This window comes from Punica granatum, chromosome 8, assembly GCF_007655135.1.
Source record: "Punica granatum isolate Tunisia-2019 chromosome 8, ASM765513v2, whole genome shotgun sequence".
Lineage (NCBI taxonomy): Eukaryota > Viridiplantae > Streptophyta > Magnoliopsida > Myrtales > Lythraceae > Punica > Punica granatum.
Window position 1 is genome coordinate 22,112,120 of NC_045134.1, and position 26,022 is coordinate 22,138,141.

The window sequence follows — 26,022 nt, forward strand, 5'->3', positions numbered from 1 at the left end:
TGGTCGAGACTTGCACACCCTGTGCTCGATGGTAGATGACTCCATGTTGAAGTCATGACGGTTTCTTGTTGTGGTCGAGTTCATCGACTGATGGCAGCCACAAATGTATTCCTTGTCCTGTAATAGGAGAACTACCAGTAAAAGGACCGAAACACAAATAAAGAAGAACCTAAAATTAGACGAGTGTGGTCCTTGTAACTCGTGAAGGTTGTAGTTTGAGCACCTTTTCATATAACTGATTCTCATAAGTCAAACGCACATGTCAGCGATAAAGTGGCATCACTGCTTCATGAAAATACTTTCTCGGAGCATACACGAGCATAAGCATGGGTGGTGAGAGGCCCAAATTCTGCTGTAAGTTTGTAACAGACCCCGATGGATTTATATATCCTGTAGAACTAATCGACATTGTAGTTCCAATCCTCGGAAATATGAAATCATTAGAAGTTCTGGGTGAATTGAGTTTGAGCATGTCATCATTTCCTCCCCTATAAAGTCTCCACTCTGGACTAGTAATGCCTGGTTATAATCGAGTACTAGATTTGCAGATCCTACAGAATTATGAACTACTGGTTCATTCACAACTCAGATCCTGCTCTGGTGACACTAACATATATGAAGTGCTGCAGGAAACAGATTTTCCCGGTTCATTGGAAATCCATCGATAATGCCTTTTTCTTTTTCAAGTGCATTCTCTACCCTATCTGATATATGAAACAAAGAGATGCATATATGCATTATTTTACATTCCATTTTGATGCCTGAATACTAATTCAACGCACATATCAATAAAGCTTTTCTGGACAGTTTGATTTGATTCGCAGAACAGCGTTAAAATGGCATTATAATAATCACCAACTATGACAAACTTTGGAGCTTCTGTTCTCAACTATGGGAGCTTTCTACTTGCGAGAGTTGCTTTAGACTTCCTGAGGGATGGTACACATAAATGCTACTAACTTAAATCACTAACTGATACATGGTCACATAGAACACCTCGATCACGAGCATGTTCTGTATTCATCAGGTATATAAGCTAATTTGACAAATTCCAATGGATCTTGTCAGCAGCAATAGCAAGACATGTATGCATAAAGCAGCAGAGAATCAGTGGCATGTTATATTCCTGACGAGCGGTTTGCGTACTCCTGGACTAATGCCCCGAAGAGGGATCTCCTCTCTAGCAATGCAGATGGCCTGTCGAATTCTCTCGCATTTCCTGTTTGAGTGGACAAACCAGGATGAAGCATGTCAATAAAATCCTCAACAAGCGGAGAATATTTTGAGGATTGATTCTGCAGGGCAAGTCATTGATATTTCTTCCCATATCATCTACGACAAAATGGAGTAATTGTTTCTCCACTCTATCGTGGAAATTTTTGTTTTCGGGTTCCAATAACATTATATTGGGACATGTTTTCAGTGTGCAGGACAACGTGAAAATGGATTACTTTTCAGACAGAAAGAGTGCAGGTAAAAGGAAGCCAGCTCTTACCCGCATCGATGACGAGGACTCGGTCACAGTCCATGACAGTGGGGATTCTGTGGGCGATGCTGATGATTGTGCACGAAGCAAAGTCCTCTCGTATGATCCGTTGGATCACAGCATCAGTCTGGGAATCAACGGATGCTGTCGCTTCATCCAGAAACAAGAGCCGGCTCCGCTTTAGCATTACCCTCCCTAAGCACAGGAGCTGCCTTTGCCCAACACTCCAATTGTCTCCGTTATCGACCACTGTCAGTTGAAGTTTACATATTTTGTGAATTTAAGATACTGAAGAAATACACTAATAAAGTGAAACATGACAATCTAGAATACTTCTTCGAGACGAACATTAAAATCTCAAATATTTTCAAAAGGTTTTCCTTCATGAGTAGCAATACCTGAAGAATCTAATTTCTCAGGTTTAGAAGCCACCACATCCTTAAGTTGGCATCGCTCGAGGCTCTGAAAAAAAATGAATCATAAGCCAAGGTTCTCCAACATGACGAGAATTAACGAGACGAACATTTTCAAAGTCTCTAAGGACAAAAGAAGTATCCTTTTACCTTCCATATCTCTTCATCTGTGTACTGACCAATTGGGTCAACATTGCTTCTCACTGTCCCTTCAAACAGGACAGGTTCCTGGGGAATGATCCCAAAACGGGACCGAAGATCATGAAGCCCGAGCATGGTGATATCTATTCCATCTATGATAATTTTCCCTCCTGAAGGTTCTACAAGCCTAAAGAACACCTGAATCAAAGTCGACTTCCCACTTCCTGTTCGCCCAACAACTCCGATCTTTTCCCCCCCATGAATCCTGAGTGTGATGCCCTTGAGAACCAAAGGCGTGTTAGGACGATATCTAACCTGCCGGGAAGAAAACAAGAGAAAGAGAATGATAAGTGCAATAGTAATATAATCATGTCAGTGAAAGATGGAAGGACAATCTTAACTCTTAATTCACCTGCAAGTCTTTGAGTTCCATGTTGCCTTGAGAAGGCCAGTTTGGAGGAGGAACAAGGTCTTTGATTTGCCATGCTGCTTCGGATGGAATGTTTGTGAATTGCTTTATCCTCTCCACCGAGACCATCCGGTTTTCCACAAAGCAACTCATGTAGATGGCCCAGAACAGCACAGCATTGAGGGACAACCCGTACGAGAGAGACAGACCGACATTCTCTGCATGCCAAGAGAGAGATCAGACACGTACCTAACATCTTCACTGGCAGGTTTCAAATCAAGACATTAACTAGTAAAACTGCATATGTACTTCGAGTTGATATCTGTTGTCGGGAATTTCTTATCTCTAAACTTGTTTATTTTCTATGTCGTTTTCTGTAATCCTTAATACACGCTGAGCCGAAAAGCGAGAAGGTTGTGAAATTCTACCTGGCTTTATAATGCTGCTTGGCAACAAGATCATGAAAAAGGCAGAGACGCAGAGAATGAAGCTCCCAATTAGTTCCAGACGGAAACCCAACCACTCGTTGGACCCGTTGTTGTGGAAGTCCATCCGTAGATTCCCGTTTACGCGGGCCACATTCTCTTGAAGGAACCTGCCTTGCTTCTGGAAGGAGCGGATTGTCATGACTCCAGCAATGCTTTCCGAGAAGTGATGGATCACTGGCGCTTTTGTGATTGAGTCAAGGCGGGTCAGTTCACGAGACGAAGAAAGATAGTATCCCTGAAAGAAGAAGGAAGAGTGTGTTTTCTCCTTTTCTTTGTAACAGTCTCCAATACATTCGGTCCTTTGAATTTATATAAAATTAATGTATCAAAATAACAAGACTGAAATTAGAGATTGTACCCGATACCAAAAGTTGAGCCAACCAAGGGGAATTATCAAGAACACAGTTGGCCAAGCATATTGGCACGTGATGATGAAAATGCTGAGGACAGTAATATACATAGCAACAGCCATCCCCATTAGGAATGGAATGAAAACATCGATGTTCGTCTGATCAGTTGATGCCTGACAAATAAAAAACAGAAAGCAAATTTTTTTCAGTCTGCAAGCCACCTCAAATAACTGAACTGAAAATGAAGGAATGATGCAGCTCGAATTCTTACCCGGCTTAGAATCCTTCCTGAAGGGGTGGTGTCGAAGAAAGACATGGGAGCATGAAGGATGCTGTGGAGGATCTGCCTGAAGAATATCTGTGCTGTCTTGAGGCCCAAGATAGTGACCGAGAATGCCCGCATAAAAATTATCAAGCATGAGACCATGGCGATTATTGCATACACACTAATGAACAGCGAGGAATCAAACGATGCAGCTCGATCGGCAGCTGTCTCGTAGGCAAGCCAATAGTCGCCCGCCATTAAAGAGCCTTGCCATAACAGAGATAGTAATAGAACCAAGACTACACCCCACCACCCGAATGCTTCGGTGCAATATAACCTGTAAACATGAAGGCTGACTTTTCCAGTCTCTCTTTCCTCATCCTTGATGAGCTTCGAGCTTCCCATCTCAGAGTTTTTTGAGTCCGAGGACTTGCTCTCACCATTAGGTTCCTGTTCATTTTCCAGAGGCCGCTGTGGTCTTGGTGACGGGGAGTTGTCACTGCTTATGTTTTTTCCTGCTTCAACGAGTTCCATGGATGTTTCATGGGCATCCACGAGAGCCCTGAAGTCCATCCCAATGTCTTGTAGTTCATCATATTTCCCGGATTGCACAATCTTCCCATCTCGCATTACCTAACATTAAGAAACAGTCAATTACTAGGCATTCGTAAAAATGGAAGAAAAGGAATCGAGATTCATTTTTTACACAACAAAGCAAAAGGTATCTTTTACATTCCGTCTATTCAAGACAAGAAAACATGCTGCAGCCTTGCTTGTAAACGACCCAAAAACTGTTTTTCCCTCCAATCTTCATCAAGAAAATTCTCTGGGATCAAGCTGACATATATAGAAAGGATAACGGCACTCACTAGTATGAGATCGACGTTGTGCAAGAAATCGACTTGGTGGGTGACAAGTAAAATGGTCTTGTTCTTCAGAGCTCCTCTCACACATTCCTGCACAATACAAAGAGTAAAAACATCAAGAGGTATGGAGAAATTTATGCAGCATCTCTTCATGTCACTGAAAAAAATTATCTAAGAGTTACCATCGAAATGAACCCATATTTTCTTATTTTTGGAATAAAATTTTAGGAGCTATCAGATTCCGTTGTCTTTTAGTTCAAATTGCCGGAGCTAATTTGTTGACAGCACAAGTGCTCCGTTATGGTATTTCTGAGCAAAGGTTTACCCTATATCACCTTATAAATCTCGGAACCTGTATGAGCGTCCACAGCACTAAAAACATCATCAAGAAAATAAGTATCAGAGTCCTGATAGACTGCTCGGGCGAGCTGGATCCTCTGTTTCTGGCCTCCACTGAGGTTGATGCCGCGCTCACCAATCTCTGTCTGATCTCCAAACTCCATCATCTCGAGATCTTTGTCTAGGCAGCAGACCCGTACAACTTCCCTGTATTTCTCCCCAATCATCGGCAAGCCAAACAGGATGTTGTCCTGAATCGTCCCATTCTGAATCCATGAAGTTTGAGCCACATAGGCCGTGGTCCCACAAACCCGAACCTGCTAAGGAATAGTTAGGTACTAGCATCCAGATCAGCCCTATATCCCCGTAAATGTGCATTTCACAGAATACTTGCTTTAAAGTGCAAATGTTTAAGTTCTAGTGCACTGAGAACGGTGTAACATTTGAAAACTCGCATTCATCCAGATATTCACTTATCAGAATGCAGATAGGTACTCCTTGAGGAGTGCCTCGTTAGCTTTAGTGTTAATCAACAATATACCTTTCCCGAGGTCTTGTGCATCTCCCCGAGAATCGAGGTAAGGAGAGAGGACTTTCCCGATCCAACAGTACCAACAATAGCAGTCAGCTGGCCTTTCTTGATCTCCAAGTTAATGTCCTTGAGAACAGGATCTCCATCCTCGTCGTCCCACCTAAATGCTCCGTCCTTAACTTCCACAGCAAACCCTCCATCGCAACCATGCACTCTCTCCACCGAATCCTCCGCCAGTTCCCTACTCTTCATAAAGTGATCAAGCCTCCCAAGGGAGATCATTGCCTGGGACAATGAAATCATCGACTGGGGGAAAGTCCTGATGGGCTCCTGCAAGATCTTGAAGATCGTTGTGGTCGTAAACACCGTCCCTGCATCAAGTGGGACCCCCAACCATATTGCCACCGCGAAAGTGAGGGTCGAGATCAATAGTGGAGTGCTCCACATCACGATGATGTTACCCGAGATCGAGTACAGGAACTTGCTGAGCCAGCTAAATTCTGAATCTCTGAAACTCAGGATCCTCTTGTTGAAATGCTCCTCCCAGGCTTGGAATTTGATCACCCTCATGTAGTTGAGCATCTCATTTGTGGCCTTCATCCTAGAGTCTCGGTTCATCATCACGTTGCGCTGGAACCGGTTGTTCCTCTTGGTCCCAAACACCACAAACACAAGAACCCCGATGATCCCAACCACCGCTGCAAAAACCGCTCCACCAAGGTAGTTGTAGAGGAGAACTAGAGCAACACCCACCTGCAGCGGCATTAGCCAAATCGCGTGGAGCTGGAGCATCATATCTGAGAGCTGCTGGGCATCAACAGCCATATAATTCACAATCTGCCCAACCCCATGGGCTTGTCGAGCAGAACAGGACAGCCTTAACCCCTTTTTGTAAAGCGAAGTAATCAGAGTCGACCTTATGAGCATCCCGAGCTTCTGGGAATTGAAGTTGAACTGGTGGGTTGTCAGAACTTCCACGAACTTTGCAACAAGGAGGATCAAGACGAGGTAATAACCCTCATAAGGCGAGCTCCCTTTGCCTGCCGTGAAGTCCACAAAGCCCTGGATGAGGACCGGTCCCACGTACATAACACACAGCCGCACAATTGCAAGGAATGCGGTGAAGGAGATCTCTCTCCAGAAGCACCGAACGAGAGTGGTCTGGACAGGGTGGGCCGATCCCTCCTCAGGCTTTGGCCAGTTCAACTCGAAAAGCTCCGACATCCTCTCGGCACGGTGCTCAGGGGAAAGGGATGGAATTTCTTCGATCTTGAGGGGGGACTTGTAGCCCTTGCTGAGCAGAGGATTCATCCACAGCCAAAAGGCCTTGGAAAGCACCGAAGCCGAAGCGAAGGCAGTCACATTGGATTTCTCCAGAAGGGGTTCGTACTCTTCTCCGAACCCATTTTCAGATTCATCAACTGTCACGGAAATTCCGGTGGACCCTCTGATGGCAACAATCAGAAGGACCAACGACAATGGAAGAGATGCTATCGAAACTATATCATCCAATATGAGATACTCGTTCCAGGCTTCTCCGAGTGTTGCCAATCTGATTATCGCAGAAATCGTGAACAGGGCAATGACGACAGAATCTGCAACCCAGTAGGCCCGCAGAGAGAGCGGGTGGGTCTTTGCCTCAAACCGCTTCTCATGGATGATTAGGACAGCGATCAGAGCCTGAGTCAGGGCTTGGACTAACCAGAAGAACGCGTTCACGAGCTTCCACGGATGCTCGACATTCCTGCTGAACGACCAAATGCAGACAACTGTGTAGGAAAACGCCAATAGGACGCTTACGACCAAGGACAGCTTGAACCAAACTGAGGTTCTCGTCGTCCTTCTGGTGGGAGATGTTCCATGGCTCCTGATGAGGGGCTTGCTAATGTCGAAGCTCGGGCCGCCACTGGAGGTGAGTCTGGAGAAGAGCTTCTGAAGGGCGAAGACAAGGAGTGCCAGGATGAATAGGGTGTTGATGGAGGAGAGAAGAGCTCTCTGAGGACATGGAGAGAGGAAGATGAACTTGAGCCATTGGAGGATCAACGACGAAGACGAACCATCATCGATCACGGAGGTCGAACATGACCGGGAGCTGACCCAAGCTGCAGAAGACATGTATGCGGGATCAAAGTGTTCTTGATTCTCTACTTGTCTCATCAATGTCCTTCTCTCCCTAAGGGCAAACCTGGTGGCATCAACAGAGGATGATTAGCAGACACGAACATTATCCGCGTAAAACCGAAAACAACAATCCAAAAAACACATCCTATCCTAGGAGTGCAGTTTGACGCTCCTCACTATCCAGCACTATCAAGAGCAAGAAACCAGAAGGACAGTTCTCTACTAACCAAATGAAAGCTGCAAAATCCGACCAGTCTACCGGTTGTCAATAAAGAGATCATCGAATGATGGGCATTTATAGGAAAAACTTCGGACTAAAGGAAGATCACGAGAAAGTGCAGGGTATGGCTTATAAGTCAATGAAATGCTTTGACTTCACTGGCCATGGTGGCGGGACATTCTCTGTATGATTTGGCTCTAACTCCGCAGTGGCAAACAAAGATTCAGCAAGTGGAATATCATTATCAGCAAATATAAGTTATTATATATATTCATATTTTTCTTATCAAATGGTCATTTCATGTAGACTATACTGTGGCTTATACGCTTTTGGTCCCCTATAAAATATGTGATAGAAGTTGCAAAGAAATGTAGAAAAAATATTTAATAATAAAATCCACAGAGACTTTGCTTGCGAGAATGAAAAGATCTACATGTATTCCCCTGCAAGTAATCAATAACTCTGAAAAAAAAAAGGGGAGAAATTTTCGATTTTATGGGAAGTTTATGCGCCCAGTAGAGGGATAAAGAGAAACTAATAAATAGTTACAAAAAGTTTTAATGACGAGATCTTGCTTAAAATTTCTTGATTTCAGACAAAAACATAGATTATTGCTATGAACTTTCTTTCTGGAAAATGAAATCTTTTACCATTATCGCATTAACGTTCTTTTTGGAATGGCTGCATGTTTAAGATGCAAAGATGAATCATCGATGAGATGGAGAATAAGAATAATATATGGTCAGATCACGATTTAAGTATTGGCAGGCTTTCTTTCATTTCAGCAGGGAAAGAAATCTGGCAGACCCAAATCCCTTGGAAAATTATCCGCGAACCCTTTCCGTCTAACGGATGCTTTCAGATCCCATTTTTTTCGTGGCGTACATTCCGCCATAAAATGTTAATCCAACAGTTTAAAGATTTTAAAATGTAGGAATTTTTTTTTTTGTTAAATGACCCACGAATCTCTCATATTTTTTGTGAAGAACTCTGTGAAAACAATTATGAGAAAAGGAGGAAAAAGAGAGAGCGGGGAAGAGAAGGTGACGAGGGGCTGAGACAAGCAGGGGAAATTTAGGATAAGGAAGCTGGAAAACAGCAGCAAAGAAAGGGGCCGCCATGTCGAAATAGAAGTCATCATGAGTGAAGGACCTGAGGATACGTCGAAGTGAAGATTTGATGACACCGTGTTGTCGCTAACAGGTAGTCCGATCAACTAGTCAGAGAAAGATGTATGACACAGGCAGTATTGCTCATGATCCCCGAACATGTGAACCGGAGACATAAATACAACCGCACATGTGATGGCAAGTCATCCGGTCGATCGATCGCACCACTTGTACCAGCGGACACCAAGATGAGGTCATAACGATTTTCCCCGGCCGTTAATTCGAGTTCACAAACAAGGCAACTCAACCTGAAGGGGCTCAGATTACATATGTTGTTTCTTCAAAAACGACGGGAGAACATCGTAATTAGCCATCGGGACTGACTGGAAACTACCAGCTTAATCACGAAATTGTAATATATGAGATTAAATTAATGGAAAAATGCTGTGAAAAGGCATTCGTCGTAATCTCAATCAGCCATTCTATGGTCTGCCTGTTGGAAAATTTGCATTAAAATAACTCTTACAAGCGGACAAAAGAAAAATGAAACTAATCATCTTGATTAAGCCAGTGGGATTTAATCATCTTTTTTATTTTTAAATCAATTTTCGGTTAATGCCTGTTAAAAAGAGAGGCGAAGGACAACAAAGGATTAATTATGAAAAATTGACCCAAAATCTTTGTTTTTTGTTTTTTGTTTTTTTTTTCATGTGTCCCATCTAGATCTAGTCATTAGGCCCAGAAACGCAATGAATTCAGGTTTAAATCTGGTCGGCTCACTAAATGTTCTCATAATCATAAATTTTCTCCATTTGTAACGCTTAAAATCGAAATTTTCCATTTATAAGACCCAAAATCAAAATTTTAGTTAAGAGAGCAAGCATCAAACCATCCGAATCAATTAACGTTAATAAACCTCATAATTTAAAATGTTTAAATCAACGTGGTTACGAGAGTCCAAATTCGGAGTTGAATGGTCACACAAAACAACGGCTAAAAGTAAAACTACACCAAAATGAGAACAGCTTTCCTTTGTAAATGAAAATAGAAAATTAAAAAATGAAAACATCACCATCACCATCATGTTTGATTCCCGGAAATAAGAAAAATTCGGCATGAAAATGAGAACTGGGGAAAACATTTGAAGCACTTCCTAGGATTTTCCTGCGACTCTGAGTGAGATTTATTTTTCGAGCCAGGACATATCCGGAACGCGGCTTACTCTTTTGTTTTCGTATACTGGTCTTAATAATACAACACATATAAAATTATAGCTTTTATTAGAGCATATAAAACTTATTGTTAGTATTGGCAATTGCAAAGACAGACAGACAATCAATGGGAAGCAGAGGAAAAGAAATGAGAAAGGACGCCGGAAACGGAAAATGGACTCTTTCTTGAGACATCGAAAAACCGTCTGCGGCTCGCAGTTTGCGGTCATCCTCGTTCGATTTGCTTAGTAAGCTCGTACCAGAAGAAAGAAAACTGATCATGAAATCAAAATGCTTCCCCTTGTGATGAACCGACATTAAAAACCGACTCAGAGGTTTGCCTGTGTTCGAGATGAAAGAAAGTGTGTTTCTGGGAAGCGAAAACCGAGTTCAATATACATAGCACACAGCGCTGTGTGCACCACGGGACGCGATTATATTTGCATCAACCTATATATATAGATAGAGTTTCTCATAGCGCGTACCTCGATGTTCATCGACCCGTAAATTGATATTGACCGGATTGCTTTGTATCACATCTCCTTGCTCCTGTTCAGAGAGACTCAACGAGAGAGAGAGAGAGAGAGAGAGAGATAGAGAGAGAGATAGAGAGAGAGAGCTAATCCAAGTTGAAGAGAGAATGTATAACGGGACATATATCAGTGACAGAGAAGCAGGGGGAACGTGGACTGAAATCACCACAAAAGATAAAACGACATCAGCAAAATGTACATTATACATACCATATATACATATATGTATATAAGGATATGTATATATTATACATTCTCTCATATCTGTAATTTTTATTTCCTAAAATTTGGACCAGCTGTGTTTTGGTTTCCACCAATTAATTCTCATGGCCATAAGAACACTTTGCAAGTCGGTCACGCTGTGCACGTTGTCCAACCATGAAGTATTCCTCTCTTTATCTCTCTTTTTTCTTTTTCTTTTTTTTACTACACGATAACTAAAAGTTCAACTGATTCTATTTAGGGATAAAGATTTTTTAATTGTGAATTTTATCCTTTCAGCGAGACTCGAACTTGAAACGACTTTAAGGGAAAATGTGCCAACTCGAACCAACTAGTATCGTTTCTTTTGCTTATTATTAATTATATGCATAAACATAGTAAAAAAAACTTGCTTTTATTACCTCAAAATTCAATTCTTGATATTACAGCTACGTGCAGTATGTTATATCGATCATCTCCTCACTATTCCCTACGCATTTAAAACTGCCCGAAACTTTCAGTATGTTACGCATTTAAAACTGCCCAAAACTTTCAAATGATACCGATAGTTAATTCTATTGAATTAGAATATAAGCCTAGGAATTTCCCTTTTTTCTTGTTTGATTTATTTTATTAGCTAGATAACCAATATTTTCATTCTATTAACCGAGAATAATTCTATTTTGGCATAGAACTCCACTATCTATTTTGGCATAGAACTCCACTATGAGTTGCTTGGTTTTTATTTTTCCTTTTTTCTATTTATATGGATTTAATAGTCAAATTATAAATTATCCAAAATTTTGCTCATTCATATATATATATATATATATATATATATATATATATATATATATAAATAAGTAACTTTGCTTATTCATATATTCGATTACTATTAATACCAAGTCTTTGTCCAAAATGGTCTTCCTTTTGAAACTATTTCCCACAATAATCTTATACAATGTTTCGTTTATTTTTAAAGTCCTAGAAACTATACTATTTTATTTTTTATCCATGCCGGAAATTTAGGCCTTGTTTGACTTGTGAGTATAATTTTAAAATCACAATTCTAACTTAACTCTACCAAATACAAAATAAAATAACTCATACAAAGTCAAAGAGTGGGCCCCATTTATATCACTTTTTTCCATAATAAAACAACATAATTCATACAAAGTCAAAGGGTGGGCCCCATTTATACCATTTTTTTTCAAAATCAAAATCTGATTTTAAAATCCTACTGTGAAACCAAACGCAGTATTATAAATTGGAACATTAAAAATTAAAAATAATAGAAAAAAGAGAGAATAAAAACGAAAAAAAAAACACGAAGCGTTGGTGGTCAAATTAGGGTAGGACTCTAGGGGTTATAAAGAAAACCAATATATCCAATTAAATCATCAAGCCGAATCGAATCTAACTACAAAAAAGTTAAAAAATTATAATACTTACTAAAATCGATTTATTCACTGTTTGACACATAATAATTGTATTTGATTGGGCCTAACCCATTTATATTAATCTAAATTTTTTAAAAAAAAAGCCATCAATGTAATAAAAAATTGATCATGTTTGATTCGAGATTTCCTCATAAAGTGATTATGGTTTGAATTTATAAATTCAAACCGAGTTGGAGCATATTTTAGGCCAAACAAATTGAAGCTTTGTTTTTTTGGCATGATTCTGAACCAAACCGCAATATGCCCAACCCTAAGCCCACACAACCCCCCTCTCTCTTTGTAATTTTATCCTTTGTTTGTTTTTTACAATTTTTCATTTAATAGGTTAAAAAGGACTTAAAACAAAATAGAGAAAAAGTTTCGGGAACCTTATAAATAGATGAAAGATAGCATCAGACTATTGTGAGAAATATTTTGAGAGAAAGACTATTATGGAAAATAATTTTAAAAAATAAGACTGCAGGAAAAGTGGAAAACTCATTAAGACCAGTCAACAATGGAATATATTTTATTATTACTAACATTGGCGGGTGCGAATTAAAGTGGGAAGACTTTTAAGTCCACGTGCAAGTGGACCCACGTGAAGAATACCTCAGCTGGGCCCCCATTTTGGACCGATGACGTGGCCGAATATGGACGTCACAGGAGGAACGGCAGGCCGGCTCACGTGATGGAGGACGGAGGGTGGAGTACACGCGTCATGAAGCGCGTGGCTGATGGGATTTCCCGGCAAGAGAATTTTGGTAAGAGTTGGTATTTATGAGGAATAGCGGAAGAAACACACTGCAGAGACGCATTTGATTTGTCTTGGCCTACATGAATGCTTGCGATGGCAAATTGACAATTTCTTTTCCTGCTCACGCAATAGAAATATCATTCATAATAAATATATGGATTTATCGCAGAATTTGATGAAAATACATTGTGTTCCCATGTTTTCCTTGAAACATAAATGTGGAAAACATAAGAATAATGGTTTTTACTACAAACTAGAGATCTTAAATTTCAGATATTAGCCAAATTCGTTTGAGTTACTTCCGAGGCCCATTTGATCAATCTAAGTTTGGTTAAGGCACATTATAAGCTCGAAAATCATCGAATGATTATAAAGAAGGAATTATTTTATTTTATTTTATTTTTGCATTTCTTTGTTCAGCTGAACATAGCAGCCCTTTTATTTGGATGTATACAGATTTTTCGTATCATTTAATTTTCCATGACAAGGAGAGCTGCTTAAGGCAACTATTGATGCTGTGGTCGTTCACTTCGTACTTTTCTTCTTTAATTTTCCATTTTGTACGAAAATAGAGACAGGGATTGCAAATACAAACAAAAGCTTCCATGTCCAAACCCCCAAGCAGCTTTACGCACCACATTGTAAAATTTCTCATTCTTATTGATGGGATGGAAGACAAAACGATGCTGTTCTTTCAATTTTCTTGTCAATATTGTCTTTGATGTCATGTCTGACGTATCCATACATATGTATGTGTATAAATATCCAACTTTGAATCTTCTTGATAGACAACTCATTTGACCTTTGTATGATTTAAAATAGATTTAGGAACGTGAGGGGAAGCTCCACCTATGAGATCCCAACTCAGAACTTTTGATTTTAGTTCGAGAACGGGTGTCATTGCCTTCGGAACACTTTAAACCGAATCCAAATCAGTAAGATAAAAGGGATAACGTAGTTAGGCATACTACTTCATGAAAGAGGTTTGAGAGATTTATGCATAACTTGTGTTTGGTGATCCCACTTTTCTTCACCAGGTTAGAGACTTGGCTAAAAACAAGATGTGTGTGTGCTCTAGATAACGTTGTTCCTTCGAAAAAGGAACAGAATATGTGTGGTTTATTGTAGCCACACTTGCTCTTAATTAAAAATAAAAAAATTTCAAATTCAATTTTCATCCACGGAATATATGTGGTCCTTTATATATTATCTCTCTTAAATTTTAATCTGATCGATGAGCCTTCATTGATTTTAACAAACATATCAATGGAAAGAGCTAGAAGACGTCAATTTTTAATGTATGTTATGATTGTATATTATTACCAATCTAAGTTGTGGTCGACCCAGTAGGAAAAGATGGGAGTCTAAAATTTGAATTGCCTATATATACATGTAATGTGTACCTATGTATATGCATATATGTGCATAGTACAGTTTGGTAAATTTTATACAAAACTCAAAATTCTTGTACAACAAAAATTTTGCTCAAATAAATTTCCCTCCAAAAAATTCAATCACGACACCCAAAAATTTCCCACCTATAAATTTTTTATCGTTGAAATGAAATATGGGGCTAACGTTGCGCTTCACAGACTGAGCAATCAGAAGGTCTGATTTCGGATCAGGAATCAATGAGTCCAGATTCATTCTGGGCCCACAAGAATCTGTCCTTTTCCTCAATGCATGCATTGGCATGCAAAATTCTAGATGATAATTATTAAAAAAGTAAATATTTTTTTCCTTGACCACGTGGAAAGACTTTCTTTTTTCCATCTTAATATTCAAAAACTTAATCATTGCTTAATAATTCAATTTAACCTTGATCGGCTTACTAGAAGACAACTTTTCCAATCATGAATTTTATTTATGAAATCCTATTTAAAAAGAACGAATATTTAATTATTTAAATTAATTTATATTGATAAAGTATTGTGAATTATAATCTCACATGAAAAAAATAAAAAAATAATCATGAATTTATATAAAGTTATACCATGTAAAATTCCATCCTTTTTGTTGTAAATCGACTCAATTGCTTCTAGGTTCAGTGATATTTTATATGACATTAGAGCATATTACGTTTTCGTGTGTCCATGTAGGTTCACACTACGCCAACCCAATATCGAGAGCAGGCAAAAGAGCGCCTTGTGTTAGTCCCCCTCGCCCGAGCACAGAAGATAAGTCCAGCTCGAGGTTAGTTGTTGAGGACAGGTGTTTAAGGGCACATGACAACGTGTAGGTCGTTGCACGTAGGGGCGGGTGTTAAAAATTATAATCCTACATGGAAGAAATGAACGAATATCTATGAATTTATATGAGACTTGAATATCAATATTTATCGGCTTATACTTTTAAGTGGATATGAATTTAGATTCATATAAGTTCAATAAAAATTTAATATAAGTGAAAAGACATTTATGATGAAAAAAACGAAACAATTTTCTTCTTGGTAGACTGGAGTGCCTCCTTCATTTGTCAGTAGGTCCATCCTCGCGAGATGAAAATTTCCCTTGACATGTGAACCCCTACCACTGCATCGGGCAGGGGGGCTGTTCACTTTTCCAAACTTAACTGTTTAGGGACGACTTAATTAAGAATATGCTTAAGGCAAACTACGTCCCCGGAGCCGAGACATCTGGCAAAAATAATGCTTGGCCTCTTATGGGGAAAGTGACACCACCGGAAGGATGAGCTTCTGGCCTATTGATGTTTCGTTCGTGTAATTATTGTAGGTTTTATCCCTAGAATAATATAAATTTATAGCTTCTTTATGTGTCCAAGATAATTAACTGCCAGTCTTGGTATTAATTAGATTAGAAACCAAGCAAAGGACTGATTGTTGAGACTGTTAATTATGTGGAGCTTTCCAACTCTAAGCTGTACTAAATGATCGTGTCGCAAGACTTGGTGTTGTATGGATTAGAATAATATAAGATGAATCGATTGCATATGAATTAACTTTTGTCGACAACATTATTAGTAGGACCGATATAGATTCAATATCCAGAATAGAGGGCCTAAGATAGGTCCAAATGCAAGAAGGCAACTCCGCTAGTAAGTGTTGTTTCATCGTGATTGGCATATCGAAATTTTTGACAAGGCAAACTCTCTTGCGTATTATGATTTGTGATCCAGGTGCTTCGTCATTCTTCGGGTTGCATGTTCTGGGCCGTCCTCCTGTAATGAGGTAATAAGTCTCCTTTCTCGAGAAATTATTGGAGTTTTATATCCCATTTATGTTTATTTATTTATTTACTTTTTATATTTATATTGATTTATTTATTTTATTATTATTATTATTTTTTGCGCTTAGGCTCGGTTTGGATGAAGGGAAAAAAGGGGAGGGAGGATATTGAATTTCAAAAATTCTATATGTAACTTTCCTTCTCCTTCCCTCCGTTTCCATCCTATCGAAACAAATTGAGTCGGAACTCAGGAGAAAAGTCCTGTGTGGAATGTGTGCACAGAGTGATAGACTGAAAAAGGGTAATGATAAAACGACAAAGAGGGAATTGAATTGGGAAAATCATGAGGCAAAAATAAAAAGTGTTTGGTTTTAGAATTAAGTAGAGTTGAATTTTAATTTTAATTAGGTTGTAATGATTATGTTGTTAAATTATGAAAAAAAGTGTGAAAAAGTAATGAATAGTTGAAAAAAAATAATGATTGTATTGTTAAATTATGAAAAAAGTAATTGATAGTTAAGAGAATTTAGTATTAAAAATTAAATTGAATGGTTAAAAAATTTTAAAAAAATGAAAAAGTAATAATTGTATTTTTAATTTTTATTGTTTAGTGAGGAGAATTAAAGTTAAATTTAAAAATTTTAAAAATATTATTGCAAAATCAAACGGAGCGGAAAATTTCATGACTAGGTTAATTGCATCTATAAGATTTGCTCATAAAATCATAAAAATTGAAAAAATTGGTATTAAATCATAAACTTCCCTTATAACTGAAAAAAAAAAGAAGAAAATTGCAGTCATTATATTTTCCTTTTGAAATTTTTTATTAATGTAATTTGTCACGTATGACAAAAAAAAATACTAGTACATAAAAGTTGTAGTAAACAAAAGGTATCATTTTGATTGCAAAAGGCTTATCAGTTTTTCATATTATGTTTCTTAAATATATAATATGTTTTGATTGAAGGAAGATAGCGACAACACTTTCCCAAAAAATATATATAGATATATAATTATATCAGAAATACTATGAACTTTCTTTCTTGTATTAAAGATCTATCACGTTTAAAAAAAAAAACTCAAATACCTACTTTAATTTGACATCTATCGTACTTTCTTTTTTACGTCAATTAATTTTTGCTCAATCTGCTTACATGGCACACCAAATCATCAAACCCTTAAAAAATTAGAATAGTAACAAATTAAAAATTAATAAAAATTAAAATTCAAAAATTAAAAGAAAAGGAAAAACCCATGTCCTCCGAACTTGCACTTGCCACAGTGAGGATTTGCTGAGGGTGGTGGCCTAGCCAGCTACCACCATTCACCAGAATGACGCCGCTAGTGCCTCCAGAGGCGGCTAGCGACCTCATTTTGAGAGGTGGTGGTCAACGACAAGGTCCTTACTCTGAAATATCGTGATCCAAAAATATTATATTGGATGTTCTCCTTCTCCTTATTTCTTTGGAGCTGATAAAGCTTTTAAATCTTTAGTGTATGATATAAAGAAGAAATTGCATGCTTTTACTAACACATTCCATTGTCTTGTTTAAATGGAGCCGTCAATTACATTTAGATCAGTAAGTTAAGGGTTGCAATCAATCATCGACAGAACCCACAAATTAGCGATCAAAGCCGGGCAATCGAATCCATTCAAAACGAAAGGATTTGGTGGGACTTTGATTTATGAATGGATGTAGAAATAAATTATCAAGAGAAGGAAAATATATGCCCTAATAAGGGAGAACAAACAATAACCACACGGCATATGAATGTAATTGGTCCCGCTCCCTACATACATCCTACCCCTTTTTGTTTCCTTCTATTTTAACTTGTCTCAATAGCATCATTCCCACCATCACCATCAATATATACGAAGTACAAACATCGAAATAATTTATGGCTTGTTTGCTTTCATAGTAGGATTTTAAAATCCTATTTTAACTTAATTCTACCAACAACACAACAAAATAACTTATACAAAATCAAAGGGTGAGCTCCATTTATACCACTCTTTTTCCACAACAAAATAAAATAATTCATACAAAGTCAAAGGGTAGGTTCTATTTTTACCACTCTTTTTTAAAATCAAAATTTAATTTTAAAATCTTACTTTGAAACCAAATACAACATTAATATATTAAGAATTTCAAGTCATGTTCATTTAGTTCATGATCGATAAAGTACCATCACGCAATGGTAATAATTGAAGGCATCTACGATTGTGATGGGAGAAGACATAGTTCCCCCGGAAGTATGAAAATAAAATATATTAATATATGTCTAGTATTTCACCTAATTTTTAGTCCATAAAATAATTTTGGACTAGAATTTGGAGGATATAAGAGAAGCGAATCCAAACTAGGAAAACATATGAATAATTTCATAAAAAATTACAGAATAATATATTAATTTTGTGATAGTACTAAAATTATTGGGGGCCGATTATCCTGCCAGCCCCCTTCATTTTATCCTAGGTAATTCCATCGACTATTAGATGAATTACAAAAGTAATTTACACTCATTTTTCTTACGATAAGTGATCTATTTATCTTATTAGAAAACATCTAATGTATTAATATATTAAATTTATAAAAAAAAAGCATTTAATGTTGATATGTAGATAAATTACGACTCATTCGATTAATCAAAGCCCACAAATAATGGCCTCTAGGCCTATCGATAAGGCCCAACCGATTTCCACATATATTATCTTCATCCTTTGCCTATATAATGAATTTTTCAGGGTAAACTCAAACATTCACTCTCTCTCGAATACTTTCTGAAAATACACTCGAACTTGGGCGTCAGAGCGAGATCTCAAGCACAAGCCCGAGAGTCCTTCTTGCAGGTTACAGGGGCGGTCAGACTCGAAAAAGGACCCGAGGATCTTTCGTGAGGGGAGTGGATTCCGACTCGTAATTTTTTCCTGCATCAAATATATTAGGAGTATTTAGTGAACTACAATACATTTCTTTGGTGCAAATATTCAAATATTTATATTTAAACCTTTAAAAAGAAGGAAAATGAAAAATGGAAGACAAGAGGAAAAGTAATCAAGGAAAAGAGGAGGAAATTTAGGTCATCCTTTTGTCAATTTCTGGTTGTCTCTGCCTTTACTTGTTCCCAAGATTAGTTGGAATTTTTGGGGAAACAGAAGGAGAAGAAGACGAAAATCGACATGTAGGATTGAAAATGGAAGTTACGCATAGTTCCATGCAACACATGCATAGATGCTTGGATCATCCATCACGGACATGGCTAGCTAGGCCCGAACTTGCCTAATTAATCTGTCTTACTCTGACGTCGTAGAAGTTCGGTTTCAGACTCTATGTTAAATATCTAGTGTCTGCATAGATTTAATCGATTTGATGGGCACATTTTCACTAGTATTCAGTTAAACCAAATACATGGAAGACTTTGTAATTGACGAATTCGTTAAGTAAATATTGTTATAAGAGAGCTATAATTTGTTGGGGCGCCTCTAACTACACGTCTACAGTTTTTCCTACGTAGTTCGCATTGAAAACCCCTTAAGTAAATGTACTACTGTACTGTACGGGATGGAGTCGGCCCTGGCAGCCTGCTAGAACAGACCCAATATTATGAGTGACTAGCCCGCTAAGCATGTTAGTAGAGCAAGCGTCTACCTCAGCTGGTTAGGCTCAGCCGCTCGACTTAACGAAAGGGCAATATCAGCCCTCCGGGATATTGACTTTCCTAATTTACATGGGAGACGCAACAGATATCTCTAAGATATCCCAAATCCCGAATATCTTAGGATTCTATCTCAAACTCCCTCCCATATAAACCTCAGGTATGACATTAAATTTCATGCACTATTACTCTACCTCAGAGAGTCCATGACTTAAGTATCGGGGGAAATCGAGGAACTCCCTCGATTACCTTTATTTGCAGGTACTGGAGCAGCACCGAGTCCTGGAGTAAGATCGGGTACTGGAGTAAAATCAATACTGGAGCAACATGGAGTAAATAAGCGGAGAGTACGAAGATATGCACCCAAAGTACGAATTCATACTCCATCAGTAGGAGAGCTATTTGTTGAATTATGATCAATGATAACAAAATACCTAGCTCATTACTGTGGGGGGTCGTGACCGTCACTGGACGTGGAAGAATTGAGCACTAAAAATTATCGTGATAGTCAGCATTGGGGTGCTATAGAGAACCATCGAAAGCTATCAAAGGTGAATATATCTAACAAATTTCAATAAACAACCAAACTATTTGTATCAAGTAATTGACAGGGAGAGTGATCAGTAAATTTAGATATAACTGCAACTACTCGTACGATCTTGGCATATTCATAGTACCGATATGAAAAAATTGTAGTTCACTGTAAAACAAAGCCTTTTTATAGCCAGCAACAATATCAACTTTGTGAAGTAAAATTTCCGTTCAACAACTTTCCGAAGAAAGCTCTCTGAAGCGCAACGCATAATTCGGTATATACTGCCTTAGATCAGATTGTGTCATCTTCTAAGTCTTAAGAAGGATAATAGTAACCAAAATCCCTCTGCACACTGGAAGCAAGATGATCCGATCAAAAGCACCAGAAAATTCAACAAATTGCTAAAGAAGGTAATTGATCAGGTCACAAGTTATACCAAAAGACCATATTGAAAAGCAAGAGGATATATTATTCTCCCTCGGGACAACCAGAAAGTCCTGTGGACTACAATTAAAGATAACTCGTCATATCAGAAGTATAAACCCGAACTTAAAAATGCTGAAATTAGTGAAATCCTGTCAAAAAATTGGTTTTATAACATATATATATATATATATTTGTATCGTCCGTCTGCATAAACAAATATAGCAAGTCAAGTAGAGCTGCAAAGCTCATAGAGCTCTCAAATTCCATGCAATGGAAAATAAACCAGAAACTCTGATGTACAGTTTCCGGGAAGCAATCGCATTAATTATCATCCAACTTGAAATTCGAAATATCAATTCAGAAAATAGCATTGTAGAACTAGGCAGGCAACTTCTTCCTCAAAATATCGCCGATAGAGAGAATAGATGCAAGTATCTGCAGATATCTGTGGTCCTGTAGACGAACTCAACACAGAGAATCAGAAAGAGGTTGAGCCCTCGTAATGATGTTCATCTTAATTTCTTCAGGCATCCTCGCTAAAATTCATCCTAGTTTCAGAAAGCAACAGAAGAAACTCTATAATTAACATGATCAATATTTTATGATGATTGAATTGATTGGGCGTGATTGAATTATGTTGGAACATCTCGGAAAGTTATAACAAGTTGGAGAGACACGACACAATCAATCATAATATTGAACGATAAAATTCCGATTATATTAGTCTCAACATATCGTTGAACTCTCTTATGAATCCAATGGCCTGTGTGCGCTGCTGGGGCCTTGAGACCAAACAAAATCCAATTACAACAATTTTTGGAAACAAGCACGTCTCTCTCTCTTTTTAATCTTTTTCTATTGTATCTACATGAGTAGCCTTGCCAAGGACGTATGAGTCCATTCATGGCCTCGCGACGTGAACTATTCGACGGAATCTATACCATACCCATGTCCTATCGGCTGGGCAATGACCATTTCGAAGGTTTCGTCTCTTTCTTTAGTTTTTTAAAATTACTTATTTTGATATATTTATATAAGATATATAATTTTTTGAATAACCTATCTCACATTTTGAATTTACTAAGTAAATCTCCATTTAATTTATTTTTTTCATCTGATCTTCCATCGATTGACTGGGTTCTACTTTGCATGTTTCTGGCATTTATTCTTTTTTTATTTTAATTTAAATTAAGCGCCGAAAGTACTAAAAAATTGATTAATTAACAGAGCTACATAAAAACGTCATGATATATGCATATTCATCACGAATAGTGCGAACCAACGGTTGATGTATCGAGGTGAAATCGGTAAATGAAAAAATTGCAATGTATGTTCAATTTTAAAAAATCCTAACTTAATGCTACTGGTCTGTCTCAAACCGGTGTCCAGAGCTAGCGTGAATCGCAGTAGCAGACCTAGCCCCAGTAAAGAAAAAGAAAAAATAACACCATAAATAATCGGCGCATCAACATGCGACCATCTCGACCCTTTCCACCAGCTTTCATATTCCGTTTGCCGCCCGAGCCCTCCGAAAACTCCTTGAACATTAGATAAGTTACTTTACGAGCCGATTAGTACCAAAACGTACAGAACTTGATTTTCTCCTTTCTTTTTTATGTTTGCTCGCTAACCGTTAAGAAAATCACGGTCGAGGTTCCACCAACTAAAACGCACGAGAAAAAATCCATCCCGAACAAAATCAGAGCCCAGCCCAATTCAAATGGCCAACATTCGTCTCACAATCAGCCCAGCCCATGTTCAAAGGAAGCTGCGGCCCAATTGTTCTCATGGGCCCGGCCCATGTTTCGGAGATATTTTACCCTCGGGGCATACATATATATACATATACACGTCTAAGCCTGCCTGGAGAGATCTCAGCCGTTGGATTGGGTCCGGAAACCCAACCAGCTCAGCTCTCCTTCGTGATCGTCCCCTTCCTTATCTGCAACAGTAAGAAATCGAGAGTGAGTGAGGGACAATTAGGGTTTAAGCCCATCACAGAGTATGGTAGGTTTGTGAAAATCTCGATCGTTTCACCTCTCTCTCTCTCTCTCTCTCTATCTCTTTCTCTCTCTAGGCGATTGGAGAACGAGAAGGTACTAGAAGTTACTTTCTACGCATATAAAGGCAAACCCCCCACGACGAGCTGTCGTTATTCTCTCCTTCTCAGCGACGCTTACCCTTGCTGCTTCTCTACCCATTTACCTTTCCCCTCCTCTCTAGGGTTTTTCAATCTGAACGCAGTATGAGGTGAGGCGATGCTCGTTCCCCGTTGATTCCCCTCTTACACCTGTCCTGTCGGGTGGATGATTGTTTTTGTCTGTGGTGCCGAGTTTGGATTTTCGTGTGGTTTGAGGAAGTGGGGTGATTCCTTAAATCGGGTCATCTCATTTACCGATGTAATTCTAAAGTTAGAGCAACGGTGTTGACTGTGACTGTCGTCGTAGTCAAATTGACACTCTTTTAGCATCTCGAGGTTGTCCTAGGTTGGGATTATGGGCGATGTTCGTTCCCCGTAGATTCTCCTCTTCAATCTGTGCTCCCGGGGAGATGATTGTTCTTGTCTAATTCTTGGTGATGGGGTCCTCGAAATGGCGCCAAGTTTTGATTTTCCTGTGGTTTAAGGAAGTGGGGATGATTCTTTTCATCGGGGCTGGATTGTGATTGTTGTTGTTGTCAAATGGACACTCTTTTAGCATCTCGAGGTTGTCTTAGGTCCGGATTTTTTTATGGTTAGGGTTAGGAGAAAGATGTAAGATTTTCCGTAGGGAGTTTGCTAATTTGATTCCATTGTTGCGCAAGTTTGGAATGGTGGCAAGTGTGTGATAATTGGATGGGAAGTTTTGATTGGGGATTCTGCAATTTGCTTGTGCGCTGACTTGTGGTTGGGTTGTTAGATCCAGTCCCCGTGATTGATGCTGTAGGATCAGTGAATCGTTACAAGGGCATTATAGACTTGACTATGAGTTTTTTACTCTGTTGTTGTCTGAGGACATTCGTAAGATTGGTTTTCATGGCTCAATATATGAAAAAAATTCATTTTGCTATGCAGGTTGAGATGAGCATAGTCTCCCATTTCCGATATTGTTTAATTTTTTTTATAGTTATCTGATATTGTTTGGTTATGTCATCTGGGAACGCACCTTCTGGATTTATTGAATTCTGTTAATTGTTTCAGTTTCCCATTTTCTCATGGTATTGCGAGACTTTGGCCTTTTTACTATTATTTGTATGATTTGCCCCTGCTCGTTCAGTTTCAATACATTTGATGATTGCTTTATGTTGTATGATTTTTTTTCTTTAGTCGTCATCCCGAGGTGAAGTGGGCCCAAAGGAAAGACAAGGTCTTCCTTACGGTGCTGTTGCCTGATGCTAAAGATGCCAATGTGAACCTTGAGCCTGATGGCATTTTCACCTTCACTGCCAAGGGCGGAGCAGAAAATCATGCCTATGAGCTAAAGCTGGAGCTCTTTGACAAGGTTATTGTAGAGGTGAGTATGACTAATGTTGAATTCATGTCTGCTGTATTGTCAGTCGGTGCTAACTACTTATATTCTACTTGTTGTATTACTTTAGGAGAGCAAAATAAACTACGGGGTAAGGAATGTATTCTGCATCTTGGAGAAGGCGGAGAAGGTGTGGTGGAAGAAATTGTTGCGCGGTGAGGGCAAACTACCTCATTATGTCAAAGTTGACTGGGACAAGTGGGTGGATGAAGACGAAGATGATAACGGTATGCATGTGTATTTATCATCTGGTCTCCTTTTGTTTGTGGCTTGGATGTGAAAGTTGCATTTACTGATGCACCGTTGATGTCTGATTGATGCATCTAATGTTCTTTAATCAGGTGGTTTAGGCGACTTGGATTTGGGTGGCATGGACTTCTCGGTAGGGTTGACTGTCTTTTTTTCCTCTTTAGGCTGTTTTTACTTATTTGGGTTTTTCAAATTTCTAATTATTGATTTCCTTTCTCCAGAAACTCGGTGGAATGGGTGGAATGGGCGGAATGGAGGGAATGGGCGGAATGGGGGGAATGGGGGGAATGGGCGGAATGGGCGGAATGGGTGGAATGGGTGACGACATAGGTGAAGACTTTGACGACAGTGATGATGAAGGTAAGAAATTCACCATGTGGCGTATTAGGCAGGTCATGTTCTATATATCTCTGGCCTGATTATTCAGTTCCGATTAGGTTCGGTACATCCTTTCATAGTCAGGGATAGTAATCACCAACAATATTTTAGTGGCTTCTCATTGTTGGTGCATGTTGATTGAGCTACAAGCTTGGACAAACAGTTTATGGAGAAATGCCAGATTTTTCATCACGGGAAACAGAAATGGGACATAGTTTGTAGACTTTGGTGTCATAATTCTAGCCATTTAAAGGGGGAAAAAAAGAAAAAAGAAAAATGAACATAAACTTGAAAAGAGGTAGGAATCGTGATGGTACAGTTGGAAATTAGTTTGGGAAGGGATCCATTGATTTTCGTGGTTGGAGGAAATCTTGTGCGGTTATGATGTAGTGCTTTCATAATTTTGAGCTGGTGAGAGGCCCGGGGAAGAGCTCAAATTTTAGGATACTAAATAATGCCGTGTCTCATTTACTTCTCTAAATGTATCTTGAGTTGGGTGTGCCGAGAAAACTTTTACCGTAATTTGTCTGTTTCTAGTATAGTAATAATTTTGTCGTTTCTAAATATTTACTCTTCTCTAATTGTATATGAAGAGGTTGCGAAACCAGAGGAAGCTGAAGTGGCTGAAAAGAAGGCTGAGGATAAAGCTGCTGATGCTACGACCAGCACATAAGGTCCCGTCCAAGCTCACTGGATGGAGTTATCAGATATGCGGGATTTATATGGCGGTTTCGGATTTGGAGACTATCTAGTATTTGCTATTCGTGGATGTTTTTTCTTCGCCCCCTTCACCGAGACAATGTCTTTTGAATATGATCACAGTCGCATGGCAGCTAATAGTATTGTCTCGTGAACAATATGTTGACATAAATTGTTGTAATTCTGGGTAGAGTTTAGCATGGATTTACCGATTTGGTATGTTTTGGATTCATGGGTATGATTCATGTTTGGTTGACTGGTTTTACGGTTGACATGCGTCCCCAGCAACCTTAGTTCTGCTTCAGGAGTGCGTTACACGGGATCTTGTATGAACCGTTCGGATTAATTGAGCCACTTTGGCATGGAATCTGATTGGCAATTGTTAGCAAGTTTAAGTGGTTGGGTCGGATAATTATCTTGCTAATTCTGAAACGAGGTGAATGCAAAATTTGTAAGCATGTATTTGTTATTGGAATTTGATTTATAAGAATCACTGAAGCTCTAATT

The 26,022-nt window shown here is 38.7% G+C and overlaps 3 protein-coding genes across 6 annotated transcripts in view; 2 read left to right on the forward strand and 1 right to left on the reverse strand.

Annotated features, from left to right (window-relative positions):
* LOC116215983 (putative disease resistance protein RGA4) overlaps nt 1-26,022 on the forward strand; it is a 198,359-nt gene that overhangs the window by 62,679 nt on the left and 109,658 nt on the right. The window lies entirely within an intron of this gene.
* LOC116215981 (ABC transporter C family member 4) lies at nt 786-10,642 on the reverse strand. 4 transcript variants are annotated; one of them, XM_031551829.1, is made up of 12 exons: nt 10,436-10,642; nt 5,299-7,474; nt 4,754-5,074; nt 4,422-4,508; nt 3,559-4,185; nt 3,296-3,460; nt 2,878-3,172; nt 2,453-2,667; nt 2,050-2,355; nt 1,885-1,948; nt 1,496-1,735; nt 786-1,219 (listed from the first exon to the last, which is right to left on the reverse strand). In XM_031551829.1, exons 2-12 carry the CDS (start codon nt 7,444-7,446, stop codon nt 1,119-1,121), a joined length of 4,569 nt encoding a protein of 1,522 aa, XP_031407689.1. In that variant the 5' UTR covers nt 7,447-7,474; nt 10,436-10,642; the 3' UTR covers nt 786-1,118. The 4 variants fall into 4 exon arrangements, with proteins under 4 accessions (XP_031407689.1, XP_031407686.1, XP_031407688.1 ...); XM_031551826.1 differs by having other exon boundaries at nt 4,754-5,077; XM_031551828.1 differs by lacking the exon at nt 10,436-10,642 and adding an exon at nt 8,783-9,532 and having other exon boundaries at nt 4,754-5,077.
* LOC116215994 (uncharacterized protein OsI_027940) lies at nt 22,681-25,904 on the forward strand. Its single transcript, XM_031551861.1, has 6 exons — nt 22,681-22,933; nt 23,988-24,174; nt 24,260-24,416; nt 24,531-24,571; nt 24,660-24,798; nt 25,410-25,904. The coding sequence occupies exons 1-6, from the start codon at nt 22,929-22,931 to the stop codon at nt 25,487-25,489; spliced, it is 609 nt and encodes a 202-aa protein (XP_031407721.1). The 5' UTR covers nt 22,681-22,928; the 3' UTR covers nt 25,490-25,904.

Coding starts and splice junctions, on each gene's coding strand:
- LOC116215981 (XM_031551826.1), bottom strand. CDS start 7,446: ATGAGACAAGTAGAGAATCAAGAACACTTTGATCCCGCATACATGTCT. Junction 4,509..4,753: donor CAGGTTCCGAGATTTATAAG/GTGATATAGGGT, acceptor TGTATTGTGCAG/GAATGTGTGAGAGGAGCTCT. Junction 1,949..2,049: donor CAGATGAAGAGATATGGAAG/GTAAAAGGATAC, acceptor ATTTTTTTTCAG/AGCCTCGAGCGATGCCAACT.
- LOC116215994 (XM_031551861.1), top strand. Junction 24,175..24,259: donor TTGACAAGGTTATTGTAGAG/GTGAGTATGACT, acceptor GTATTACTTTAG/GAGAGCAAAATAAACTACGG. Junction 24,799..25,409: donor TGACGACAGTGATGATGAAG/GTAAGAAATTCA, acceptor TTGTATATGAAG/AGGTTGCGAAACCAGAGGAA.